Below are 25752 nucleotides of genomic sequence, written 5' to 3' on the forward strand. Positions count from 1 at the left end.
CTTAACTGACAGTTGTTAAAAAGAAGAGAGACTAACTCCAACAAACAAATCATGAAAACATTTAATACCCAATCTATTCTACTCTTTAAAAACTACACCAGATATAGAAGATTTAAAAAAAAAAGAAACAATGGGACTGGAAAGTGAAAAACTCAATAAACCAAAATATTTTCTAAATTGTACCCAAATCCTCAAAGTGTGTTCAACTACAAAATTATCAGTTAAATTACTTAATGATAAAGGAATTGAGGAAGATGCTTTCTATCTATTGTGCATTTAATATAACCAAGTGCCTTTTTTCAGGGTGTCTTCCTTACCACATTGGCAAAGGATTTCTACTGGCTAATGAATGAAGTTCTTGCAAGGCATTTCGACGTGGGTTTTTCGGGGAAGCTCCACGATATACTGCTGCATGCCCTTTTCTTGCTGAGAGACTGTGTGACGCTCAGGAGATTTTCACTGACCAATTGCATTGTGATACCCAAGACAAGCGAAGAGGCTGTAAAGGAGCTTAGTCTTTACAGCAGTGCTATCCTTCCTGTCTTTATCGGGGAAGCTGTGGCCGGTAAGTGACTCGAATCTGTGAATTCAGTAAACCCCAAATGCCAGAATTTCCAGCAGGTTGTTCAGGTTCAGACAGTTTATAGCTTTTTTATGTCATGGACCAAAACCATTAAGCAAGAGGGTCCATGGAGCCACTGGTTTAGAGTGATGTTTTGAGAAAGCCTTCATTCTGTCGTCCTACCAAAAGTTTATACAGGTTGACCTTCACTAATCCGACTACCTGTAATCTGGTTCCTTCGATAATCCACACTGATTTCAAATTTTCCACGCAACTGTAATTTCAAATTTCCCGGGCCACCGTACCAATCTGCTGCACATTGTTTTGGTTGCGCTAGATCTGTTCACGTGTTGGTGTGCTCTTGTAAACACAGACAGGCGATTCCTGCTTGTTTTCCTGCATTTATTAACATCATTTGCGTGAGGCGCGGCTGCCCGGCACCCGCCCGTCTCACCCACCAGCAACAGGGGAGCTGGCACACGCTGGGTTGGTCCGCCTTCTCGCCTGCCTGCCGGCAGTCGCGCACTGCCTTCCAGCGTCGCCCGGCCGGCGTTCTGTTCTCTTCTGCCTACGACCTCAGATCAGACGTGGTGACCTGCTGAATTTAAGCATATTACTAAGCGGAAGAAAAGAAACTAACGAGGATTCCCTCAGTAACTGTGAGTGCAATGTAGTCTTTGGGGTAACTGCAAGTCTGTGTCTTTGCTATCGCTTAGCTCACGCTTGAGCGCTGGTAGCGAGTGCACTTTACTTTTTGCCGGTGGGGAGGGGGGATTGTTGCTCGCTGCTGCTTAGGCGCCGGTGGGGGGGACCTTAGGGGTTCTAACATTTAACTCATTCATTCTTTGGGGCACTGCTCTGTTTTCGTAGATGGTTGCAAAGAAAAAACTTTGCAGGATGTATATTGTATACATTTCTCTGACATTAAATGAACCTTTGAATCCTTTGATATTTTAAAGGTATGATGAGGCGGTTAGCTATTGCTTAATGTGATCCTTATGTAATTCGGCATTTTCACTAATCCAGCATTCCTCAGGTCCCAATGGTGCCAGATTAGTGAAGGTCGACCTATACCAAGAACATTGTGGCTCCTGGTGCTAACCGATTAATTTTATATTTGCAGTATTATAGTTTACTTGTTTGATTATTGTCAGTTTTGAATTTGTCTGGAGAGCACCGATGGATTTTTATGTTAAGCCATAATTTTGCTGTGTTTTGTTACTCTATTTGTTCATTGAAGGTGCTGTGTGGGCGTGAGATGTCCCTTGGAAAAGGACAAAACGTAATGCTGTTGATGCTTTGATTGATTATATTGTTGCCTGATTACAGAGAGTTGCTGGCTGATAAGGAGGATGTGTTTAGGAACTTAACGCAGCAGTTTAAGAACTATAGCCCTGACTGGACTGGATTGATTCTGTATTTAAATTTAAATTGTATTTAAATTGTTTTTCATATTCCTTCTCAGCCTGTGCTTTAAATTCCCTCCTAAGAGAAGTGGCAAAATACTTGATAGACTGGGATTCCAATGTGGAGGTTGTAATCAGCCAGGAAGAACTTATCTGCAAAACTATTCAGTTGTGTCACTTGCTGCCCAGTGAAGTCCTACTTCTATCAGTAAGAGCAGAACTTATTTCACTAATTTTCAAATATAACATCTTGCTTTGAAAGATAGGCCTTATTAAGCAAAGGCAATTGGCAACATCGATCTTTGATGTCACTATGAAGTTAAAAGGAACTAAAATGACACTATGTGGAAGTTGGACATTTGTACAAGATTTTTAAAAATATATATATTACACCTGATGTGTCTTGTCTTGTTTTACGGCGGTTGGCATCCAGCTTAAAGAAATTAGTATATGTTCAAGGGAATAATGGAAAGTGGACTTTGATGTTCTGCTTAAAACTGGGTATTAGTAGTTTCATTAATAGAACATCTCCATTGACTATACAGCAATGATTTGTTCATAATCAAATTCTTTGTTATTGAAATCAGTTAAAAGGATTAATTGAGAAAGCTGGTGGTTGTTGTTTTACAGTAGGTGATTTATCATCTGACGTCTCACCCCTTTTCAACCATCTGCAAGAAACAAGTCAGGAGAGTGACAAAATGCACTCCACCTACCTGGTTGAGTGAAGTTCATAGAGTAATCTCCAAGCACTCGAAGCTCAACATCCAGGCAGCCTGTCAACTTCCCCAAGCACTCATTAGGTCTTCCACTGGTGCACAGTGTCTCCAGTGTGTCCCGTTGACAAAATGTAATGAAGTCACTCACGCAAAATGCTGGTGGAATGCAGCAGGCCAGGCAGCATCTATAGGAAGAGGTACAGTCGACGTTTTGGGCTGAGACCCTTCGTCAGGACTGAAACCCTTCGCCTGAAAGGCCGACTGTACCTCTTCCTATAGATGCTGCCCGGCCTGCTGCGTCCCACCAGCATTTTGTGTGTGTTGCTTCAATTTCCAGCACCTGCAGATTTCCTTGTGTTTGCGTTTTGAAGTCACTCACTTGGGTCTCTCTGATAACACCCCTCAAGCTTCTACTACCAAGCAACCTGGGAACGTTGGAGCACCAAGTCACACCATCCTGACCTGTAAATGTATCACCGTTCCTTCCCTGCGACTTAGATTTAAAACCTCGAACTCCAACCACAGTAGAACCAGGCTGCAGCAGTTCCAGGCAACTGGTCACCATCACCTTCTCCATAGCATTTAGGCAGCAGTAATAAGAGCTGGATTTGTCAGTGATGTCCATATCTCCCTCGAGATAAATGTATGTAAAAATTATTGGTGAATAGACTTTCTCTGGTCTTAATGATGGAAGGTCTTTGATGAAGCTGTAGAAGATGGTTGGACCTAAACAACTATCCTGAGAAATCCTACATTGATGTGGGGATCGGATGCTTGATTTCCATAGCTATAATAATAAAGAGCACTTTACGTCCTCCCCGTGGAATGCATGGGTTTTCCCCAGGTGCTCTGGTTTCCTCCCACAGTCCAAGGACGTACCAGCTATGTTAATTGGTCATTGTCAATTGTCCCGTGATTAGGTAATGGTTAATCGGGGTTTGGGGGGGGTTGCTGGGGTGCTGTGGCTCAAATAGCCTGAAAAAGCCTACTCCGCACTGTATCATTAAACAAAATAAATTTTCCCTTCTGCAAAGTGTGATTCCAACCGTGGTAATGTTTCCTTAATGGCCATTGACATTTTTTTTACCACGTGTTGTTAATTTGCCAGAGCTGCTTGATCAAATGCGGCCTTGATGTCAATGGCAGTCGCTCTTGCCTTGCCTTGTTCAAGCCAAATCCCAGAATTGTAACGTCCTCAGTCTTGTGTGGGTTGCTTCTTTGCCTTGCCTCTGTCTGTTCTCCTGTGCTACAGCTCTTCAAACTGGGCTGCTTCTGCAGCCTCCGCTTCTCTCAGCTCATCCGTGGTAGCTACACCTTCAGCAATTCAGCTTCTGACACCTGGAATGTTCTTAAACCTCGACACATTCCTTTTCTTTTTGAAGATTCTTTAAACTCAATGTGCTTGTCCAAGTCAAACCTGATTTTCTTTGCAATAAAACTGATTCCTTGTCTGATTACACTTCCATAATTTAAAAAAAAACTTCAGGACATTTTTCCAGGTTGATGCACTATGATGCACTATACCTGTTTAGCTTTATCTCATAGTATAGAACGAATCTGTTTTACTGAAAAATCAGAGCAGAACGTTTTGCTGCATGTAGAGTTGCTCTTTGGTAAAATAGAAGCAGCCTTGTTAGGACTAATGGTCTTTATTTATAACGATCTCAATAACAAGAATTGCTTTCAATTGTTGTACCATTATTGCTCTAGCCATCCATAAATTGTTTGACTTCCTTTCAGCCTTGCCAATCGGTGTACCGGTTTGCACAGGACGCAGTGGACAAACTCACCTACAGCGAGATTCTCATTCTGAGGGAGGTGAGAACTTACTGCAGAGCTTGTAAGGACTTGGTGAGTGGACATGGAAGCACATTTAAATTCCCCTTTTGTCTCCTGTTGGTAGAGTGAGAACAGCCAATCTGCATGTGACTCTTGGAATGAGCAACTTGCTAAGCAACTGACGTGGAAGGTGTTGGATGATTTTGATGACTCTGACAGCGATTGTGAAGAAAGTACCTTAAAATATTATTTCAAGGTATGTTGTCTCCTTTATAAATGTAGCTTTAATAATACTTCTTGAGTGCATAATCTCTTAGGCTTCCAGGTATCGATTTTAACAGCTTTGATGACAAACTCTGCCATCTTCGACAGGGATGATGCCTGGGCATGTCTAGTCTGGTGGTATTTATATCCCTGACGTCCATCCCTCCTGATTGGCTAGTCCTCATCCAATCAGGTTTCTGCTGTCCCACCTTGTTTACAGTCAAATTCCAGTTGTTACTTAGAGCGAGACCTTCATTTTTGTTACCTGGAGAAATTGGCAGTAATAGAACATTGCATTCATAAGGGCCCTAGGATTGACTTCGTTGGCACAAAACTACTGTGCCATGCCCTTGGCTTTTGGGACCAGCTGGTGAAGGAAGCCATTGTAATAAAACAAGAAAAAAAGTATTTTAGCAAAGATGAAGGTCTTTGTAAAGAACATGCCTAGGCATCATCCCTGATGAAGATAGCAGAGTTTGTCATTGAAATGTCGGTTATAGTCAATATCTGTACCCGGCTGGAAGCCCGAGAAGAGTTTATTTGTCACAAGCACAGGGAAAACACGAGGTCCTTTTTCATTTTGAGTGTGTTGGTCTCAGTAAGAGTATTACAGTGTGAAAAGAATAGGGGTTTCTGATCAAGATAATTCAGAAAATTCAGGTACAAGAATAGCGCTAGGTGAAGGGAAGTTGATCAATTGTGAGTGGCTTCACTGAGCTGACAGATTATCGAATGACCTTAAGAACAACACACACAAAATGCTGGAGGAACTCAGCAGGTCAGGCAGCATCTATGGAAAGGAGGAAACAGCCAGTGCTCTGAGCTGAGACCCTTCATCAGGATTGGAAAGAAAGGGGAAGAAACCAGAAAAAGGTGGGGGGAGGGAAGGGAAGGTGTACATGCTGGCAGGTGATAGGTGAAACCAGGTTGGGGGAGGTGGGGATGAAGTGAGATGAGTGACCTCTCTCATCGCTCCTCCTCTGTGATCTCTGCTGCTCTCCAATTCCTTGACCATGTGCTTGCTCACTCAGCTCACTTCAACCCCCACACACCCACCTTACCCTCAGCTGCCAGGTCTTCCACCTCCCCCTCTCCCCAACTTTCCATTCCGGCTTCTTCCCCACCACCCCTCATGAAGGGTCTCGGCCTGTAATGTCGACTCTTTACATTGCACTTCGCCGTAGATGCTGCCTGACCTGCTGAGTTCCTCTGTACGTTTTCATCAGCCTATTTTTATCTTTTGACCTCGTGGACATTAATAAATCCTTGAGCTTTACAGAAATAGTGGATGTAGAGAGGATGTTTCCATAGTGAGGGAGTGTAGGATCTGAGGGCATTGTCTCAGAATTCAAGCCTGTCCCTTTAGAACAGGGATGAGGAGGAATTTCTTTAGCCAGAGGGTGGTGGATCTGGAACTCATTGTCACTGAGGGCTGTGGTGGCCAAGTCTTGATTATCAAAGGTTACAGGGAGAAGGCAGAAGAATGGGGTTGAGAGGGATAGTAAGTCAGCCATAATGGAAAGGTGGAGCAGACTTGATGGGCCGAATGGCTTAATTCTGCTCACACGTCTTATGGTTATGGTCTAAGAAACCTGTAGTCTTTCACTGTACTTGTGTTTACCATCACGTTCCATCGTGTTCTCATCTTTTCTAGCTTGGACACACTGCTGAGAGCCACGCATTCTTCCTCTTCCTCTGTAGTTTGCTGCAGCCCGTGTTGAAGGCCTACGAGATGGTAGCAGGCCAGTTTCACAAATTTGACTTTCCAATGGAAGGTACGTTAGTGTCATGCTAATCTGACCAGATGATGTGTAAATTACAGTAGTCCCGACGAAGGGATTTTGGCCTGAAACATCGACTCTTTATTCCTTTCCGTAGACGCTGCCTGACCTGCAGAGTTCCTCCAGCACGCAGTGTGTGTGTTGCAGTGGTTAGAGCTTCAGCTTTTGTATGTGATGTTACTCTTTGTCATGAACCAAGATGCGTATTCTGGATATAATTAGAGGTGTACGAATTAAATTCCTATTGCACTTCTCTGTCACTCCAGTAGGTGGCGATATTACATTGCCTGTCTAATCTGCAGAATGCAGAACATTCAACGCCTCTTCATCCAAAAAAAAGTTTTGAAAATTAGCAAAGTTTATTTGTAAAATTGCCAAAGTAGGTAAATTGGGGTGTAATATCTGGAAATGAAAGGTGGATCTGGTAAATAATGAAATGAGTTGATAAAACAAATAAAGGTTTGCAGTTATTTAATGGTTAATGAGCAAAGAATCAATGAGGAATATTATCTGAGGTTACAATAGGGTTGAGATTAGCTGGGAACACGAGCAAGGGAATGGAGTAAGATGATTTGCCAGTCTTTAGGATTTGAGTATATTTAAAGCGAAAGCTAATAGGTTTATTAGTCAGGGCTTCAAAGATTACAGGGAGAAGGCAGGACAGTGAAGTTGAGAGGGATAATAAATCAGTCATGAGCAGACTCGATGGGCTGAATAGCCTAATTCTGCTCCTCTGTCTTGTATTATGATGTTACAGTTGCAGTAGTAATAATTGTAGTGTTGTATAAATTGTGAAGCACTCTGCAGAGTTGTGATTATGCTGGGGAGAATGCAGAAAAGATTCACAGGCATTAAGGGGCTTAAGTTGTAAAGAAAGTTTTGATAGACTGGTCTGTTTATCCCAAAGCAAAGGTAACTGAGAAATGGCCACTTTATTAGATACACCTCTAGACCTGCTTGTTAATGCAAGTATCTAATCAGCCAATCGTGTAGCAACTCGATGCATAAAGCATGCAAACATGGTCAAGAGGTTTAGAGCAAACATCAGAACGCGGAAGAACTGTGGTCTAAGTCAGGGGTCTCCAACCTTTTTTGCACCGCGGACCGGTTTAATATTGACAATATTCTTGCGGACCGGCTGACCCGGGGGGGGGGGGGGCGGGGGGCAGGAGAGTTGCCAACGGACAAGTGTAGCAGTCAAAGTAAGACTACAATGACCATGAAGCCTTGCGCGGGTACCAGTGCGCATGCGTGTACCTGCCGATATTATTCTCTGCAAAGCGTTTTTGGCGATTCTGTTCAGGGTTCGGGGGGGGGTGGGGGCTGTTCATCACGACCGGAGTATTGGTAATAAGGGGCTAATACACTCAATTTTGTTTCTAAAAGGGTTTATCTAACGAATTTAATATTAAACACACAGCGCATATTTTCCTCGTATGAATATAGTGATAAGTCAATCATCAGGGGAGGACAGGGAGCTTGAAGTGTTGAAAGAACTTCCAGTAGAAGTGGTAGAGGGAGATTTGATATTATTTAAAGAAAAATTGGATAGGTATATGGACAGGAAAGGAATGGAGAGTTATGGGCTGAGTGCAGGTCGGTGGGACTAGGTGAGTGTAGCGTTCGGCACGGACTAGGAGGGCCGAGATCGCCTATTTCCGTGCTGTAATTGTGATATGGTTATGTAAGTCACTTATCAGTCAATATCATCATAACGTTTTAAGTAACGTTTGGATATTAAACACACAGCACATATTTTCCCCGTATGAACATATAAAATCATTGCAACACACCAGTATCGCTGAATCAGTGGGAGCTCTGGGCTTGTTTTCCTGCAACAAGACGGTCCCATCGAGGGGTGGTGGGAGACAGCGATACTCGAAGGGGGTTCTTTATGTCCAGTCTATTTAGTTTTCATCGCATTCATTGCAGAGATATGTTGGAAATGGAAGCAACATTTTCAGTTCTTTCGTGGCTGTCTCGGGATATTTAGCCTTGACTTTGATCCAGAATGCCGGCAGAGATGTTATGTCAAACATACTTTTCAGCCCGCCGTCATTTGCAAGCTCGAGGAGTTGATCTCCTTCCCGCGCTGACATAGATGACGCGCGGGTAATGACCTCGTGTGCGTTCAAGCTCAACTGTGGGCGTAACAGGGAATGAGGAAAAGTGCAGCTGACTCATGTCGCCAAATCATATTGTTTCCTCGCGGCCCGGTAGCAAATGCTCTGCGGCCCGGTGGTTGGGGACCGCTGGTCTAAGTGACTTTGCCTGGCACCAACAATCTTTGCGCAGTCAGAGTGGTTTGAATAGCTCAGAAACTGCTGATCTCCCTGGGATTTTCGTGCACAGCGGCGTGAGAAACCAAAAGCATTCAGTGAGCAGCAGTTCTGTGGGCAAAACTGTCTTGTTAACGAGACGGATCAGCTGGCAGGAAGGCGCCAGTAACTCGAATAACCATATCTTACAACAGTACTGTGCAGAAGAGCATCTCTGAACATATCGAGCTTTGCTGCAGATTGGCTACAGCAGCAGAAGACCAAACCAGGTTCCACCTCTCTGTCTAGTACAGTGGCCACTATGAGGGGTAATGACCATTTCCCATGGTGGGAGTGTCTAAAACTAGAGGTGAGAGGGAGGAGGTTTATAGGGGATTTCACACAGTGAGTAGTTGGTATCTGGAATGAGTTGGCAGAGGTGTTGGAGGGATATTAACGATATTTAAGAGCAATAAGAAATGTGAAGTTAATGCGGACAGCTTGGATTAGCGTAGGGAGGGGCCTGGTGGTTGGCATGCTCATTTTCATCCATGCCGATGCAAGCTCAGAAACTGGCTTTTGGAACTGGCCTTGCTGTTAATGCAGCCATGCAGACTACAAGCTGTGTCTCAAAAATCCTGCTTTGTGACACACAGGACTCGGCTCACCTGCCATACTGACACGCGGGACTGAGCTCAACCTGCCCTACTTAAAGGAAGTTGTCGACCTTGGTTAATTTTATTCTGCAGATCAGTGTGAGAAGGTAATTCCTTCAAAACTGACATTAAAAATTAGCAGCAGAGTTGCCGGTATACTGCAGCCTTTTCCTGTTCCTCTGTCTTCAAAATTTTTAATATTCTCTATGGGCTCTTGTTGCACTGAGTGAATCAATCCGTGTGCCAGTCGGACATTTGTCAGTTTAGTTCTTTCAGTAACAGCCAGATATGCTGCATTTGTCTCCCCTGAATTGAAATTTAGAGAAAAATCCTTCAGCTAGTATTAGGATGATATGATGTCTGTGCTTTTTCTTTCAGAGTCGCAGTGTGTGCTGAGGATGTTTAAGTTCTTACAGACGCAGGTAGAGGAATGCCCTGGTAAGTCAGTTGAGGCAACTGAATGATTTTAATCAGCGGGCATTTCAAAGGCCAAAGCAGAGTCAAGGGATGAAGACTGGGGAAGACATTAACAGCGCGATTGAAAAGACATGGACTTGCCCACTCTGGGTGTATTGGGGCTGTAGTTACAAATATAAAACATGATAGTCTTAGTGACATATCTCTGATTTGCAGATCTCAGGAGGAATGTTTGGAAAAGTTGTTCCTGGCATTTGTATATTGTTCTTAGATTATACAGACTGTTAGATCATTAAACAATTTAAATAATTAGAAATTAACTTTGAATGCAGAGATGAATTTGACTTGGGCTATGTTTTTAATACCTTACAGGAAGTGCCTCCCTCTACCTTGCTAACAGTGCCATAAGGACCTTCAAGGAGTTAGGGGTGAGTGCCAAGTTCTTTTAGTGGGGGAGCTCCCTACCGCTGCCTGGATTTTGAGTCTATTTAGCAAATCTATAAGCCGTATAAAAACGTGACTATCACAAATGTGCTGAGTTAGACTCTGCTACTGCAAGGAAAGATCACCGAGCCTGTTCCAAAGTCAGTGATTGAGAGCAGAAAACCGCAGCTGCCAGTGGAAGGGTTGGCTATTAACTGAGAATACTTTTATATGATGTGCGCTTCTCCACGTGCCTAAACCGGCAGTGAGAACTTGGCACCCGAGGCCACACACAGTTAATATCCACAGAGGTCACCCTCTCCCATAATCTCAGGCCGGTGACTCTTGGATCTTACTTCCTGTGGCATCCCGATAGTCGTACTTCTTTTACGTCAGATGTTACACAGTGCTGACATAAATATGCTTTCCAGTAAACCCGGCAAACAGGGAAATTTGTGTATGCAAAGGGAGTGCAGGAGCAGGACTCCGGTGAGATTAAGGGGATTGTGGGAAATAGTCGGGGTTGGGGTGGGGGGGGGGTAGTGTTTAGGGGAGAGAGCAAAATGTGGTCCAGATGAGTTTCAATGGAGTGCAAGGATTGAATCTGCTGGGGAAAACTGGGCCTGAGTGTATAAGGAATGTGGGCAAATAGGGTTCTGGTGAGCTTAAAGGAAGCAGGAGTAAGTCAGATGAACTATCAAGATTTCCAAATAACTGGATGGAGGATTATCTGAGTTATACTGTGCTCTATGACTGTGTGGCTAAGCACAGCTCCAGTGACATATTCAAGTTTGCTGACGAATTTACTGTCACGTACCGAATCAGAGGTGGTGATGAATGTGCATATAGGAGGGAGATTGAAAATCTGGCTGAGTGGTGTCACAGCACCCTCTTACTCGGTGTCAGCAAGACCAAAGAGCTGATTATTGATTTCAGGAGGAGGAAACTGAAGGTCCATGAGCCAGTCCTCTCTGGGGGATCAGAGGTGGAGAGGGTCAGCAACTTTAAATTCCTCAGTGTTATTATTTTGAAGGACCTGTCCTGGGCCCAGCACATAAGTGAGATTACAAAGAAAGCATGTCAGTGCCTTGACTTCTTTAGGAGTTTGCAAAGATTCGGCACAACATCTAAAACTTTGCCAAGCTCCTATAGATGTGCAGTGGAGAGTATATTGACTGGGTGCATCACAGCCTGACAATGCCTTTGAATGGAAAACCCTACAAAAAGTAGTGGATACAGCCCAGTTTATCACAGGTAAAGCCCTCTCCACCATTGGGCACATCTACACAAGACGCTGTTGCAGGAAACAGCATCCACTACCAGGGCTCCCCACCACCCAGAACATGCTGTCTCCTCACTGCTGCCATCAGGAAGAAGGTACAGGAGCCTCAGGACTCACAGCACTATATTCAGGAACAGTTATTACTGCTCGACCATCAGGCTCTTGAACCAAAGGGGATAATTTCACTCAGCTTTACTTGACCATCATTGAAATGTTCTCACAACCTATGGAGTCATTTCCAAGGTCATTTCATCTCATGTTCAAGAATAGACTCCAAAGAACCATCAGGGCTGCGGAAAGGATTATTGGTGTGAAGCTGCCCTCGATCCAGGACTTATACGCATCTAGAGTCGGGAAGCGAGCAAGCAGCATCATTGTGGACCCATCACACCCTGGACATCACCCGTTCCAACTCCTTCCTTCTGGTAGGCGCTTTAGATCACTGTATGCCAGGACAAATAGGTACAAGAACAGTTTCTTTCCGTATGCCATCAGTCTTATGAACACTTGAATTTTAGTCTATTATAAACCAAGTCCACCTGTACATACACAGGTATACCTCATTGTATATATTTCAGGATTATTTGCACTATTGTTTTGTTTGCTTTTTGATTCTGTACAGCGAGAGCTCAGGGAAACCGATGTCAAATTCCCTTTATGTGTCCAAATACTTGGTGATAATAAAGGATTCTGATGTTCTCAATATTTATTGCTTATTTATTTATTATTTTTGTCATTGCACAGTTTTTTGTCTTTTTTACTCTGGTTGAACGCCCAATCCGGTGCTGTCCTTATTCTGGCTATTATTCTATAATAGATTAACTGAGTATGCCTGCAAGAAAATGAATCTCAGGGTTGTGTATAGTGTCATGTATGTACTTTGATAATAAATTTACTTTCAACTTTGAACTCTTGCTGAACTTTTGATGAGCTGCCCTTACAGTCCACAACTCATGACCATTAAACATGAGACCAGATACAAAGCATGTTGCCTAGAAAAGTGAAAACCAGCTGAGATCAGTGACTTGGAAAGAAGGAAGGTTTGACTTTTAATTTCTTTGGATACATTATGAGTGTCATGTGGTTGGACTGAAATTGTTTCAGCTGCACTTACTGGAGTGTACATTTTAAATGAAGCTAAGTGGTTGCATTTGTTTTTAGTGAATTTATTTGTATTTACACATGTTGATGTGTTACGTTGTAGAGGTGCACATGTGAAGGAAGCAGTTAACACAAATAGGTTCTGAAACAAGATCTACAGAACTAATAAAACACTTAAAATGCTGGTCAGGCAGCATCTGGGAGAAGAGAAGCTGAACATTTCAGGCTCTTGAAGCTTAATGAAAGCCACAGGCCAGAAGCGTTAGGTCTAATTCTCTTTCCAAAGATACTGCCTGACTGCAGAACGATTCTAGCAGTGTTTTTTTTTTTACCTGTGTATGATTTTCTTTCTCTTGCAGGTTTTTGAAGTGGAGACAAGAGTGACAGGGTCATTGCTGGAACTCAGTGAAACTTTCCAACAGGCTGAGAGCAGGCAGAGGCTCCAGCAATACATTCAACAATTCTGTTGACTGTAGACTTGCTCCTAAATCAGGTGACATCTTTGACCTACGCCACACCACACAGCTCCATGCTCTCTCATCTGGTGCAGAACCCAAACTGCTCCCTGTTTGCAGATTCTCCTTATACTGGAAGAAGGGTAAAAGTGCTTTCTGTTGGTTCCGTGTTTGAATAAAGCAAGCTGAGTTGTAATGGGTAAACCCAACCCTCGTTGCATGCACATTCTGCGTGAAAATAATAAAGTTGACAGTTTCATTTGGAGCTCGGCTTTATGTTGAGTTTTTACACTTAACGTTAAGAGCAACTAATTAAAGTTGTGCAACCGGTCATTTGCTTTTTAAAGGGCAGATACGATCTGTTAGTCATAGTTATACAATACAGAAACTGGCCCTTCAGCTCAGCTCCTATGTGACGACCAAGTTGCCTTCCTCAACTGCTCTCGTGTGCTTGTATTAGTCCTATATCCCCTTTTAAACCTTTCCTATCCATGTACTATCCAAATGTCTCTTAAACATTTGAAATTGTACCTGTCTACCACTTGATCTGTGTACTCAGCACCCTCTGTGTGGAAGGACTTGTCCCTCACTCCCTTTTAAATCATTTTCCTCTCAGCTTGCCTCAATTTTAGACTCTCTCAACCTGGGAAAAACACTGTAGCAACCCATTTTACCTGTGCTGCACAGGGCTTCAGTAATCTCCAAGGCTGGCTTTTAGGTTTGCTTTGGATTTCCGGCATCTGCAGAATCTCTTGTGTTTATGATTTGCTGCTCATTTCCACACGCACACACAGACAGAGAGAGAGAGACACACACACTCTTTTCCACAGATGCTGCCTGACCTGCTCAATTCCTCTGGCATTTTGTGTGCGTGCGCGCGCGCTTCTCCGACCTATCCAGTCTCTCCCTATAACTGGAGCCTTTTCAGTCCTGGCAGTGTCCTTTCTGCTGCATCTCCAGTTTAATCATCTGGCAACCAAGCTGTATGCAGTATTCAGCAGTGTAGGATTTGCGTGAGATTCTACAAATTTAAGACTGTTTTTCATTTTCTCTTTTTTTTTCTTTCTCATAAAGGTAGTGCATGAATTGGAATTACTAATGCATACTTTTGGTTTCTCTTTCCAAGTCTAACCACCTTTACAGAAAAGTGCCCAGTGTCAGCTGTCTATTTAAATACAAATGTAGGAACATGATGAGGTGCTTTACCCACTTCTGTCCTTGTGCAAGCCTTGAATATTAGATCTTGCAGTACATCTTCCCCGACCACACATCCGGGCTGCTTTCCTGGTCATTACAATTTCTGTAGGTGTATGGTGAGGAGTATTCTGACAGGTTGCTCCAACTCACAGGATGATTCAGAAGCTCCACTACATTATTTCAGAACTGTCCTTGGACTCTGCCGCCTTGTTCTTTTACACACTAAATATTTACTTTGTTATTCAGAATCAGGTTTAACATCACTGGCAAATGTGAAATTTGTTAATTTTAAGGCAGCAATGTTGGCATCCGTTAGTCTTGCGAGACCATGAATCTGCGCCTGAAATGGTTTCCAGGGCGCAGGCCTGGGCAAGGGTGTATGGAAGACCTGCAGTTGCCCATGCCCTCTCCATGACACTGATGCTGTCCAAGGGCCGATGCTTGGCACCGGTGTTGTCGCAGGAGTTGCCAGAACGAGGTTGAAGGCACGTTGGACTGCCTTAGGGACTCCAGCTCCAGATTTGACCTCAGGGTTTACTCCCGAAGCCTTTCTTATGAGTGGGTATGGCCGCAAGGCAGCAGAGGCTTGAAATCAGAGTTTTCCCTCTGTTAGATGGACTGCCTTCCCAGGCTGACGAGCTCCATCTACCCGAAGCACTGGTTTTAAGGTGCCAGGACCTGCCTTCGCCCTTTCTCCTGTCAGTAGAAACAGTTCCGCCGGGCTTAGCGGCTAAGCCACACGAGAAGGCCAGGAGTTGGACTTGGTTGTCAGATGCTATTTGAGGTGCATGCCGTGAGGAGCACTTTTAGGTAGTGGGAGCTTGTCCGCACTACCGCTCCTTGGCTTGACAATATATAATAAGAGAGAAAAAAAAACTGAAGCCACACTCAGGTTGGAGGAACAACACCTTATATTCCGTCTGGGTAGCCTCCAACCTGATGGCATGAACATCGACTTCTCTAACTTCCGCTAATGCCCCCCTCCCCTTCGTACCCCATCCTTTATTTATTATTATTAATTTTTTTCTCTCTCTCTCCTTTTTCTCCCTCTGTCCCTCTCACTATACCCCTTGCCCAACCTCTGGGTTTTCCCCCTTCCCTTTCTACCTGGGACTCCTGTCCCATGATCCTCTCATATCCCTTTTGCCAATCAACTGTCCAGCTCTTGGCTCCATCCCTCCCCCTCCTGTCTTCTCCTATCATTTTGGATCTCCCCCTCCCCCTCCCACTTTCAAATCTCTTACTATCTCTTCCTTCAGTTAGTCCTGACGAAGGGTCTCGGCCCAAAACGTCGACTGTACTTCTTCCTATCGATGCTGCCTGGCCTGCTGTGTTCACTAGCGATTTTTATGTGTGTTGCTTGAATTGCAGTGTGTGTGTGTATGTATGTGTATATGTATGTGTGTATGTGTGTATATATATATATATATATATAATACACACACACACACATACATACACATACACACTAATGTACAAATAAAATATATACAGATATATTTATATATTAGTTAAATAAAATGTGTAGTGCAAAAGAAAAAAATATTAAAACTAGTGAGGTAGTGTTCATTAGTTCAATGTCCATTCAGAAATTGGATGGCAGAGGGGCAGAAGCTGTTCCTGAATCATTGAGTGTGTAATTTTCTGTCTTTGCGCCTTACTGCTGCCACTAACAACAAATTTCATTTCATATAAGGCAGTGGTTGTAATACTAAGATACTGGAATAAACTTGGGATCTTCCTGATGTGCAAAAGCTTCACGACTTCAATATACTGCAACATTTTACTTGAAAAAGCTGGTTAAAAATAAAAAAATGAGTTGTGTCCTGATACAAATGGCTCATCCCGCAGACTGAGATTTAAAACAACAGTGCTGTGTCGCTTTAAGGTCATTCTTAAATGCCTGCTGTTAGAGAAGTGGTTAGAACTGCTGCAGCTTATTTGTACAGCTGCTGTCCAATTGCTCTCAATAAGGTAGAAGCACCAAAGGGCTTGGTGTTCAGTGATCTGATCTTGATTGGGTAACTATTAAGGATGCCTTGATGATAAAAGGTGTGTAAAATCTTGTAGACTAGCTTCTTCATTGATCTGAAATAGGGAAACGAGAGTTGAAAGTTATAGCAGTCCTGTGGATTGGGAGTTCTGAAGATAAGAAGTGACTATTGTTGATTGGATTATTCTTTCAGGATTCCTGAATTTGGAGTGGCGTTAAACTGGGATTCTAAAATCTCACATCTTTCTGTATTCTGCTGCTTTGTGGCATCTTTAGGTGAAATTCTAGTGGAAATGATTCAGGTTGAAAACGCAGCAGATGTTGCTGAGGTGCATAGAATGGAGGTCCCAAGTTATTCAGAGAGCCAAGAAATGAGATTGCTGGGGCTTGACCAAGATCTTTTGTGTCCTTTATTTAAGAAGGGGAATGGGGATAATCCTGGAAACTTCAGACTGTTGGTTCTCACATCAGTGGTAGGGAGGGTTATTGGAGAAGATCCTTGGGGATAGGATATATGAGCATTTGGAGAAGTATGGCTTTGTGTGAGGCAGGTTATGTCTTACTCTGGAGAGGCTAACGATCAATATTGCTCCTCCAAGAATTCACCTTTCGTCTCATGTAGCCTCCAAACTCGCAGCATGAAGATTGATCTGTATAATTTCTGGAAATTACTTCCCCCATCCTCTTCTCCCTTTCCATTTCCCATTCTGGCTCCCTCTTCTCCTCACCTGCCTATCACCTCCCTTTGGTACCCTTCATCCTTCCCTTTCTCCTATGGTCAACTCTTGTAACAGATTCCTCCTTTAGCCATTTACATTTTCCACCAAACACCTTGCAGCTTCTCACTAAATACACCACACCCACCCCCTTTCCCCCTCACATGGCTTCACTTGCCATGTTGTGCTCCTTTCACTGCCCCCTCCTTATTCTGGCTACTTCCCTCTTTTCCAGCCCTGATGGAGGATCTCAGACTAGAATGTCAACTCTTTAATCCTCTCCATAGATGCTGCCAGACCTGTGGAGTTCCTCCAGCATTTTGTGGGTGTTGCTCTGAATTTCCAGCATCTGCAGAATCTCTTGTGTTCACGTCTTACTAACTTGATTGATCTTTTTTTGAGGAGGTAACTGAGGAAGGTAGAGCTCATGGATATTGTCTACATGAATTTTGGTGAGCCATTTGACAAGGTCCCTCATGGTAGGCTCATCTAGAAGATGAAGGTGCATGGTAACTTCACTGGTTGAATTTTAATATTTGCCCATAGAAGATGGTAGTGGTCAAATGGGACCTATTCTGCCTGGTGCTCCGCAGGGGTGTGTACTGGAGCTGTGGCTGTTTGTGATGTACGTGCATGATCTGGATGAAAACGCAGATGGGTATTTACAGTCAATACAAACACTGGTGGTGTTGTGGATAGTGTAGAAGGTTGCCAAAGAATACAGCAGGACATTGATCATTGCAGATGTGGGTGGCGAAATGGCAGGTGGAGTTTAATCTGGCCAAGTGAGAGGTGTTGCTCTTTGGGAGATCTAATATGAAAGGATAGTACGCTGTTGATGCCAGGAATCTTAAGAAGAATGTGGTAACCCGCTTTAATGACCATTGTCCACCAGTACTTGCATCCACTATGATGGAGTGCTTTGGGAGTTTGGTAATGAAACATATCAACTCCTGCCTGAGAAGCAATTCGGAATCTGCTCCAATTTGCCTCCCAGGGCAACAGGTCCACAGTAGATGGCGTCTCATTGCCTCTTCACTCAACCCTGCAACTCCTGGACAGCAAAGATGCATACATCAGGATGTTCTTCATTGTCAACAGCTCCATGCTGTCATCCCCTTGAGGACCTTGCCCTGGTGCAATTAGATACTCACTATATATATCCTGGACTCTCTGACGGTGGTGTCTGAAAAGACGATGCTGTCCAAGTTGCATGCCATCTTGGACAATGTCTCCCAACCACTACATAATGTACTGGGTGGGCACAGGAGTACATTCAGCCAGAGACTCATTCCACCGAGATGCAACACTGAGCGTCATAGGAAGTCATTCCTGCCTGTGGCTATCAAACTTTACAACTCCTTCCTTGGAGGGTCAGACACCCTGAGCCAATAGGCTGGTCCTGGACTTATTTCCTGGCAGTTACATATTACTATTCAATTATTTATTGTTTTATAATGCTATATTTATACTCTTATTCTTGGTTGGTGCAACTGTAATGAAAACCAATTTCCCTCGGGATCAATAAAGTATGACTATGACTTGAGTATTGTCTTTCATTGACTGTATTAATATTCTTGGATTTACTGTGAATGCCAGCAAGAAGACATAACTCAGGGTGGTATATGGTGACATATATATACTTTGATAATAAATCTAGTTTGAACTTGGGTATTTTTGTACAGATGGATTTTGAGTTTCAAGTCCATAGTTCCCTGAAAATAGCTGCACAGGTTGATAAAGTGATAAAGATGTATGGCATGCTTGTCTTTTGTAGTTGAGGTACTGACCATTTGAGTCAGGCAGGTGTGGTATATTGCAGTTTTATAAAACTGGTTAGGCTGCATCTGGAATATGCCCCATTATAGAAAGGATGTGGGGGCTTTGGAGAGAGCGCAGAAAAGGTTTACCAGGATGCTGCCTGGATTAGAGAGCAGCTGCTGTTAGTTGGTTGGACAAACTTGGTTTGTCTTCTCTGAAGTGTCAGAGTCTGAGGGCAGACCTGATGGAGGTTCATAAGTTATGAAAAGCGTAGATAGACATCTGCTATATTTTCCACATGGTTGAAATAACTAATACTAGAGACACATATTTAAGGTGAGAAGGAGAAAGTTGAAAGGAGATGTGGGGCAGGTTTTTTACAGTCTGTTGGGGGCCTTGAATGTGCTGCCAGGTCTGGAGGATGCAGATACGATAGAAGATCTCTCCCCATCTTCTATCTTAGATAGGCACATGAATGTGCAGAGAACGGAAGAATGATATAGGCAAAAGGGATTAGTTTAGTTAGGCATTTACTGCAATTAGTTTGGCCAATACAGAGGTGGTCATGCTATGATCACAAATACAATGGATTGGATTGGAGCAGGTGAATCTCTGCCTCACCTGGAAGGACTGTTTAGACCTCTGGATGGTGGTGAGGAAAGGGGTATGGGGACACCTGTCATTGCAGGAATAAGTGCCTGGGGAGGTGGAGGATTGGGTGAAAACCAGGGAATCGTAGAGAGAGTAGTCTCTGCAGACATTCTGAGTTGTGAACTGCTCACGGTAACGGAGCCTTGCTGTAACCTGTGGAGAACCTGCAATATCCTCTCACCGCAGCCTCTCCCTTTGTGTTAGGTGTAGTAGAGAAAACAGTGGAATTTATTTTTAAGCAAGTGGTAAACTACTGTGTAAATAATAGGACTACAGACAGTGTGGACTTCTGAAAGGGAGATCATGTTTGTCAAATCATTTTGAGGTTGTAACTAGCACAGTAAATCATTGAAAATGCTTGTGTAACGCTCAGTTATATTGACTCGTATAAGTCTAGGAGAAATCCTGCCCAGCACCTGCCTCAACGCTTCCCACGGAGTCGGTCGCTGTACCACGGCTGCCCCAATCAGTCCCAAACATCGATCACCAGCCAGCACACCCAGTACGTTTCACCAAGTACACTTCATAGATATTACTAGGTCCATGAAATTAATATAAATTCGATACAGAAAAGGAAGTAATGGGAAAAAAAGGCGCCAGACTTATCAAAGTCCAAGTTCTTCGTGCACAACTGTTGGAGCTCAGTAAGTTCCTGTCGACTCACAGCTCGGGACCACCCGGCCTTTCGCACGTCCGCCGTCCTCGCCGTCTCTTCTCAGACTCCCCGCCAAAAACCCCCATTCCCAGTCATATGAAACAGCATTATCACCCGAAAAAAACGATAACATGACCACCCATTGGCTAACAGCACCCTGCTATCTGTATTAACCCAAGCAACTGTCTAGCTAGAGACTTCTCAGCATTTAACATAACAAAGAAGCATTCCCAAGTATAACATAACAAAGAAGCCATTTTAAATTTAACATACAAAAAAAAACCCATACACGTGATTTTAGTAGACTTTCAGAAGGACTTCGGTAAGTTGTCAAACAAGAGATTAATAAAAATCTCCAGGTTACAGCGTGGACTGAGAACTGATCAGGGGCAGAAATCAGAGTAGGAAGAAATGTGTCAATTTTGAGCTTGTGGACTGAACAACTGAGGCCTGTGCACCAATCCTTTTGGCACCCAACCAGCCACAATCAACATCAGTAATTTAGAATTCCAATCTGCCAATGATACAAGGTAAGGTGGCAGTGTAGACTGTGACAAGAATGCAGAGTGGATTTGGGGAGAAGTAGAATGCCAGGGGATAAGGACAGCGAGGGTGGAATATAATTTTGAAAAAGTGAAGTCATTCACTTTGGCAGAGAAATAGAAAGGTGAAGTGTTTATTAGATGAGAACTAGAATGGTATTTACATAGACTTACTGTATGTGTCCCTATACAAGAATCACTGGAAGTTAACATGAAACTTTAGGAAGGTGAACAATATTTTCCCCTTAATTCCAAGAGTAAGGTTGCTGCAATTATATAGGGTGCTGGTCAGACCATGTTGGAAATATTTTGCACAGATCTGGTCTGCTGACCTAACATGGATATAGTTGTAAGAGGACAGAGAAAAGCAGACTGGGTTAATCATTTAGTAAGATTAGAAGAACAGAAAATCTCATTGAAGTGTGTAACGTTTTTACAGGCCTTGATAACATGGACGCAGAGCTGGTGCTTTCATTGGCTGGAGAGTTCTGAACCAGGGTTACACATTTGGGACATTTTTTTAATTTAGAGATGCTCAGTTGCTGACTACATTTAAGAAAAATCAATATATATTTAAATGTTAAAGGAATGTATTTATTTATGTATTTATTGAGATATAGTGCGGAGAGCTATATCTCAATAAAGAGCACCAAATTTCTTGGTGTTCACCTGGCGGAGAATCTCACCTGGTCCCTCAACACCAGCTCCATAGCAAAGAAAGCCCAGGAGCGTCTCTACCTTCTGCGAAGACTGAGAAGAGTCCATCTCCCCCACCCCCATCCTCACCACATTCTACAGAGGTTGTATTGAGAGCATCCTGAGCAGCTGCATCACTGCCTAGTTCAGAAATTGCACCGTCTCGGATCGCAAGACCCTGCAGCGGATAGTGAGGTCAGCTGAGAAGATCATCAGGGTCTCTCTTCCCGCCATTACATTTACACCACACGCTGCATCCGTAAAGCAAACAGCATTATGAAGGACCTCACGCACCCCTCATACAAACTCTTGTCCCTCCTGCCATCTGGGAAAAGGTACCGAAGCATTGTGCAACAGTTTCTTCCCCCAAGCCATCAGACTCCTCAATACCCAGAGCCTGGACTGACACCAACCTACTGCCCTCTACTGTTCCTATTGTCTTGTTTATTGTTTATTGTATTGCCTGCACTATTTTGTGTACTTTATGCAGTCCTGGGTAGGTCTGTAGTCTAGTGTAGGTTTTGTGTTGTTTTTACATAGTTCAGTGTAGTTTTTGTATTGTTTTATGTAGAACCATGGTCCTGAAGAACATTGTCTCGTTTTTACTGACAATAAAAAATGACTTGACTTGAGTCGGCCTTTCTGAAATTTCGAGCTGCACTATCTAGTAACCTGTGATTTAACCCTAGCCTAATTATGGGGCAATTTACAATGACCAATTAACCTACCAACCAGTATGTCTTTGAACCTTAGGAGGAAGGAGGAGCACTCAGAGGAAGCCCACACGGTCACAGGGAGAATGTACAAACTCCTTACAAACAGTGGCGGGACATGGGGTTAGTGCATTAGAGAGGTGCTGAGGCAAACAAGCTCTGCCTTCATTGAAAGTGGGAGCAGACAAAGGAGCGAAATAGCTTAATACTCCAGTTTCTGACCCTTATGTAGGAAAAGTACTACTGGATCCTCTCAGCAAATACAGAGCCAGTTGTGAGCCAGTTGTAAGCCAGCTGCCTTACAATGTCTTATGTACCTTTGGAAAGAAGCTGTTGGGTTGTGACTGCTTGGAACAGCCTCTTTGCCAGTTAACATTTCATTGGACCCCTTCAGTTTCAATATCCTGCCAGAGTGAGCAGATTTCCACTAAATCTAAAGCTCTGATGATTGACTGACTCCTCTTGTTCACAGAGCAGTTTAAAATCACTTCTTATTTCCAACTAAATTTAGTGCCAGCTTGCCCTTGCACCCTATCCTGTCTGACTTCCACCTGACTTCCTTCCACATCATATTAACAAGAAGTTTATTTATTATTGGAGCAACCCTCTTAGCAAGCCATCACAGACTGGAAACGGGCTAGTAATCATCCCTGTGGCTAAAAATCCTCAGATTTGAAATAGAACTCTATTCTGCATTAATGTTTTCAATAATTATGCCAAAGATCCCTCTTGGCCAGGAAGAGATAGAATCCTCTGAGGATTCTAGCTGTCAAAGCAAAAGCTGATATAGTCCAGTATACATATTATTGGCTGATTCTATGTTCGAACACTGATAAAACTATCTGTGTTCCTGCCAGTTGTTGTTCCTTCTGATTTATGAAATACTGGTATAGATCCAAGAGATAGTGGGAAGTTTAAATGCAGCTTGACAGAATTGAATTCAAGGAAACTTTCTAGGTTCCTAAAAATATATGTTATTTATTTACTTTAGTGGCGAGAAGTTGGGAGGCCTTTCCTGTGAATGGAGCCAGAAAAGATACTATCTAACTTCAAAACTTTAGAAGGAAATAGCTTTCCTGGTGGCCAACTATTTTAATTCCTATCCCCATTCCCATTCTGACATGTCAGTCCTTTGGCCTTCTCTTCCGCCATGATGAAGCTACTCTCAGGGTGGAGGACCAACACCTCATATTGTGTTTATGTAACCTCCAACCTGATGGCATGAACATCAACTTCTTTGAATAATTTTTCCCTCCCCCTTCCCTATTCTCCTATTCTCACCTTGGCCTTTTACTGCTTCTCCTCACGTGTCCCCGTGCTCCCTCTCCTCCTCCCCTTTCTCCCATGGTCCACCCTCCTCTCCAATCAGATTTTGTCTTCTCCAGGCCCTTTGCCGTTTCCACCTATCACCTCCCAGCTTCTTACTCCATCTCTGCCACCCTGCCCCCCCCCCAACTAACCTGGCTTCACCTAGTTTGTCCTCCCTCCCCTCTCCTCAACTTTTTATATTGGCATCTTTCCCCCTTCCTCTCCAGTCCTGATCAAGGGCCTTTGCCCAAAATATATTTATTCACGTCTATCGATGGTGCCTGAGTTGCAGCATTTGGTGCTCTGGATTTTCAGCATCTGCAGAATCTTGAGTTTTAAGTTTAAGATTCAACTTTTGATCAAGAAAAATGGTAACAGTAGCTTTGAAAATCCGCCTAGTAGTGGGAGTGGTTCTGAAGCTGTTAGCATATAAGTGGAATAAGAACCCTACTGAAGAACCACTGGTAGAGTGTCTTTTGGGGTTAGCACATATAGCAAATAACTTCAGCAACTGAGTTCTGCCACCAGTCTTCAGATGCAAAACCAAAAGGCTGTCAGCTTACTTGTGAGTATGTGTATCAATTGAAATAAACACCTTTCATATTTACCAGCTTCGTCTCTCCAGTGACTTTGTTCCCGTGACCATCACCTAGAATTGTGATGAAATTGTACAGTTCAAGAAAGGGTGCACGTGTACCAGTTTGGCAACTATGATTAAAATGTATATAATAAATGATCATGGTGTTTGGGTCATTACTCCCATCAGTGAGGAGGTACAGGGATCCGAAGATACACATTCATTTTAGGAACAACTTTCCACCAACAAATTTCTAAACAGTCCACAAATCCTTGGACATTCTGTCACTATTTTTGCTCTCTCTTTGCATTACTTTATCTTAGCATAATTTATGATTATGAAGACACGCAGTCCTCTTTTATTGTCATTTAGTAATGCATGTATTAAGAAATGATACATTATTTCCTCCGGTGTGATATCACAAAAGACAGGACAAATCAAGACTGAAAAAACTGACAAAACTGCATAATTATAACATATGTTACGAACAGTGTAACAATACCATAACTTGATGAAGTCCGTGAGCACAGTAAAGTTCAAAGTTTCTCAAATGTCCTACATCTCACGCAGACGAGAGAAGGAAGAAAAACTCTCCCTGCAATGCTGACCACAATCCGACTCTGAGTCATCCGAAAACTTCAAGCTCTGATCAGCTCTCCGACACCGAGTACTGAGCGCCATCTCTGTCCAAATGATTCGACCTCCTTCTCGGTCACCAAAAGCAGGCAAGGCTGGGGATTTTGAGGCCTACCCTCCGAAAGATTCCCGATCACATAGTAATGACAGCAGCGGACGGGCATTTCAGAAATTTCTCCAGATGTTCCTCTATGCTTTCACATCCATTCTCCATCAAATCAGAATTGTCCACGGCCCCTATTTAACAGATATGATATCATTTACAGTATATTTTATGTATTGCACTGTACTGCTGCCACAAAAACAAATTTCATGACATATAAATCTGATTCTGAAGAAGCTTGTTCTTCAAATGTGGCTATTTTGTTATTTATGCAGAACTTTTTAACAGAGCAGTAAAAAGTTCATATTTATCTCTTCACATCTGTTATATCATTTACTGAGATAATTCCTGATTCTAACCTTCGGCATCAAATCCCATGATTTTTTTTGACTATTTATAAAAAGCATTGGATTTATGAATCATAATAAAAGCTTATGAATTGGAATTGCGAGCAGGACTAGGCTATTTGACCCCCTTAAGCCTGCTCTGTTAATGTAATCTTGGCTCAGTACTATTTTTCTGCACTATTCCCTACGTTTATTTCTCCCAGATCCAAAATCAATTAATCTCAGTTTTGAGGGAAATCGATGACTACTCCACAGTCCACCGGGACGGAGAATACCAAAAATTCCTTGCCTCATTACAGGATTTCTCCTGTGATTTTGCTGAGAAACTTTAAATGTTAGAGGTGTAAAATGTACTTGCATATCAGCTTTTTTGTGACCTCCTGTGACATGGCAGCTGGGTAGAGGTAATTCACCCTTATAGAATTCACAGGTCACAATTGAATAATCTAGGATATGGAATAAAAATACACTCATATGAAATTCGTGTGTGGAGTGAAAAGTAAATAAAATGTATTTTTTTAAACTCTTGCTTCTTGACGTGTGCCAATGGTGTGGCTTTGCATTATGGAAAACCTGTTAGTATCTCAAGTTGGATCTCCTGTTAGGGAATGAGACAGGGCAGGTGACGGAGGTATTTGTTGGGGAGCACTTCGTGATCACAATACCATTAGTTTCAGTGTAATTACGGAGAAGGATAGGACTGGACCTAGGATTGAGATTTTTGACTGGAGAAAGGCTAACTTTGAGGAGATGC

At 43.0% G+C, this 25752-nt stretch overlaps 1 protein-coding gene across 1 annotated transcript in view; it reads left to right on the top strand.

Annotated features, from left to right (window-relative positions):
* Positions 1-13347, top strand: part of LOC140202325 (glycerol-3-phosphate acyltransferase 1, mitochondrial-like) — a 58858-nt gene extending 45511 nt beyond the window's left edge. The window contains exons 16-23 of the mRNA XM_072267232.1: positions 304-565; positions 2028-2176; positions 4428-4505; positions 4591-4722; positions 6385-6505; positions 9804-9863; positions 10215-10270; positions 13008-13347. Of these exons, the coding sequence (XP_072123333.1) occupies positions 304-565; positions 2028-2176; positions 4428-4505; positions 4591-4722; positions 6385-6505; positions 9804-9863; positions 10215-10270; positions 13008-13118 (969 nt within the window). The 3' untranslated portion in view covers positions 13119-13347. The remainder of the gene's footprint in view (positions 1-303; positions 566-2027; positions 2177-4427; positions 4506-4590; positions 4723-6384; positions 6506-9803; positions 9864-10214; positions 10271-13007) is intronic.
* Positions 13348-25752: the final 12405 nt, after the last annotated feature.

The sequence above is a fragment of the Mobula birostris genome, chromosome 8 (assembly GCF_030028105.1).
Source record: "Mobula birostris isolate sMobBir1 chromosome 8, sMobBir1.hap1, whole genome shotgun sequence".
Classification (NCBI taxonomy): Eukaryota; Metazoa; Chordata; class Chondrichthyes; order Myliobatiformes; family Myliobatidae; genus Mobula; species Mobula birostris.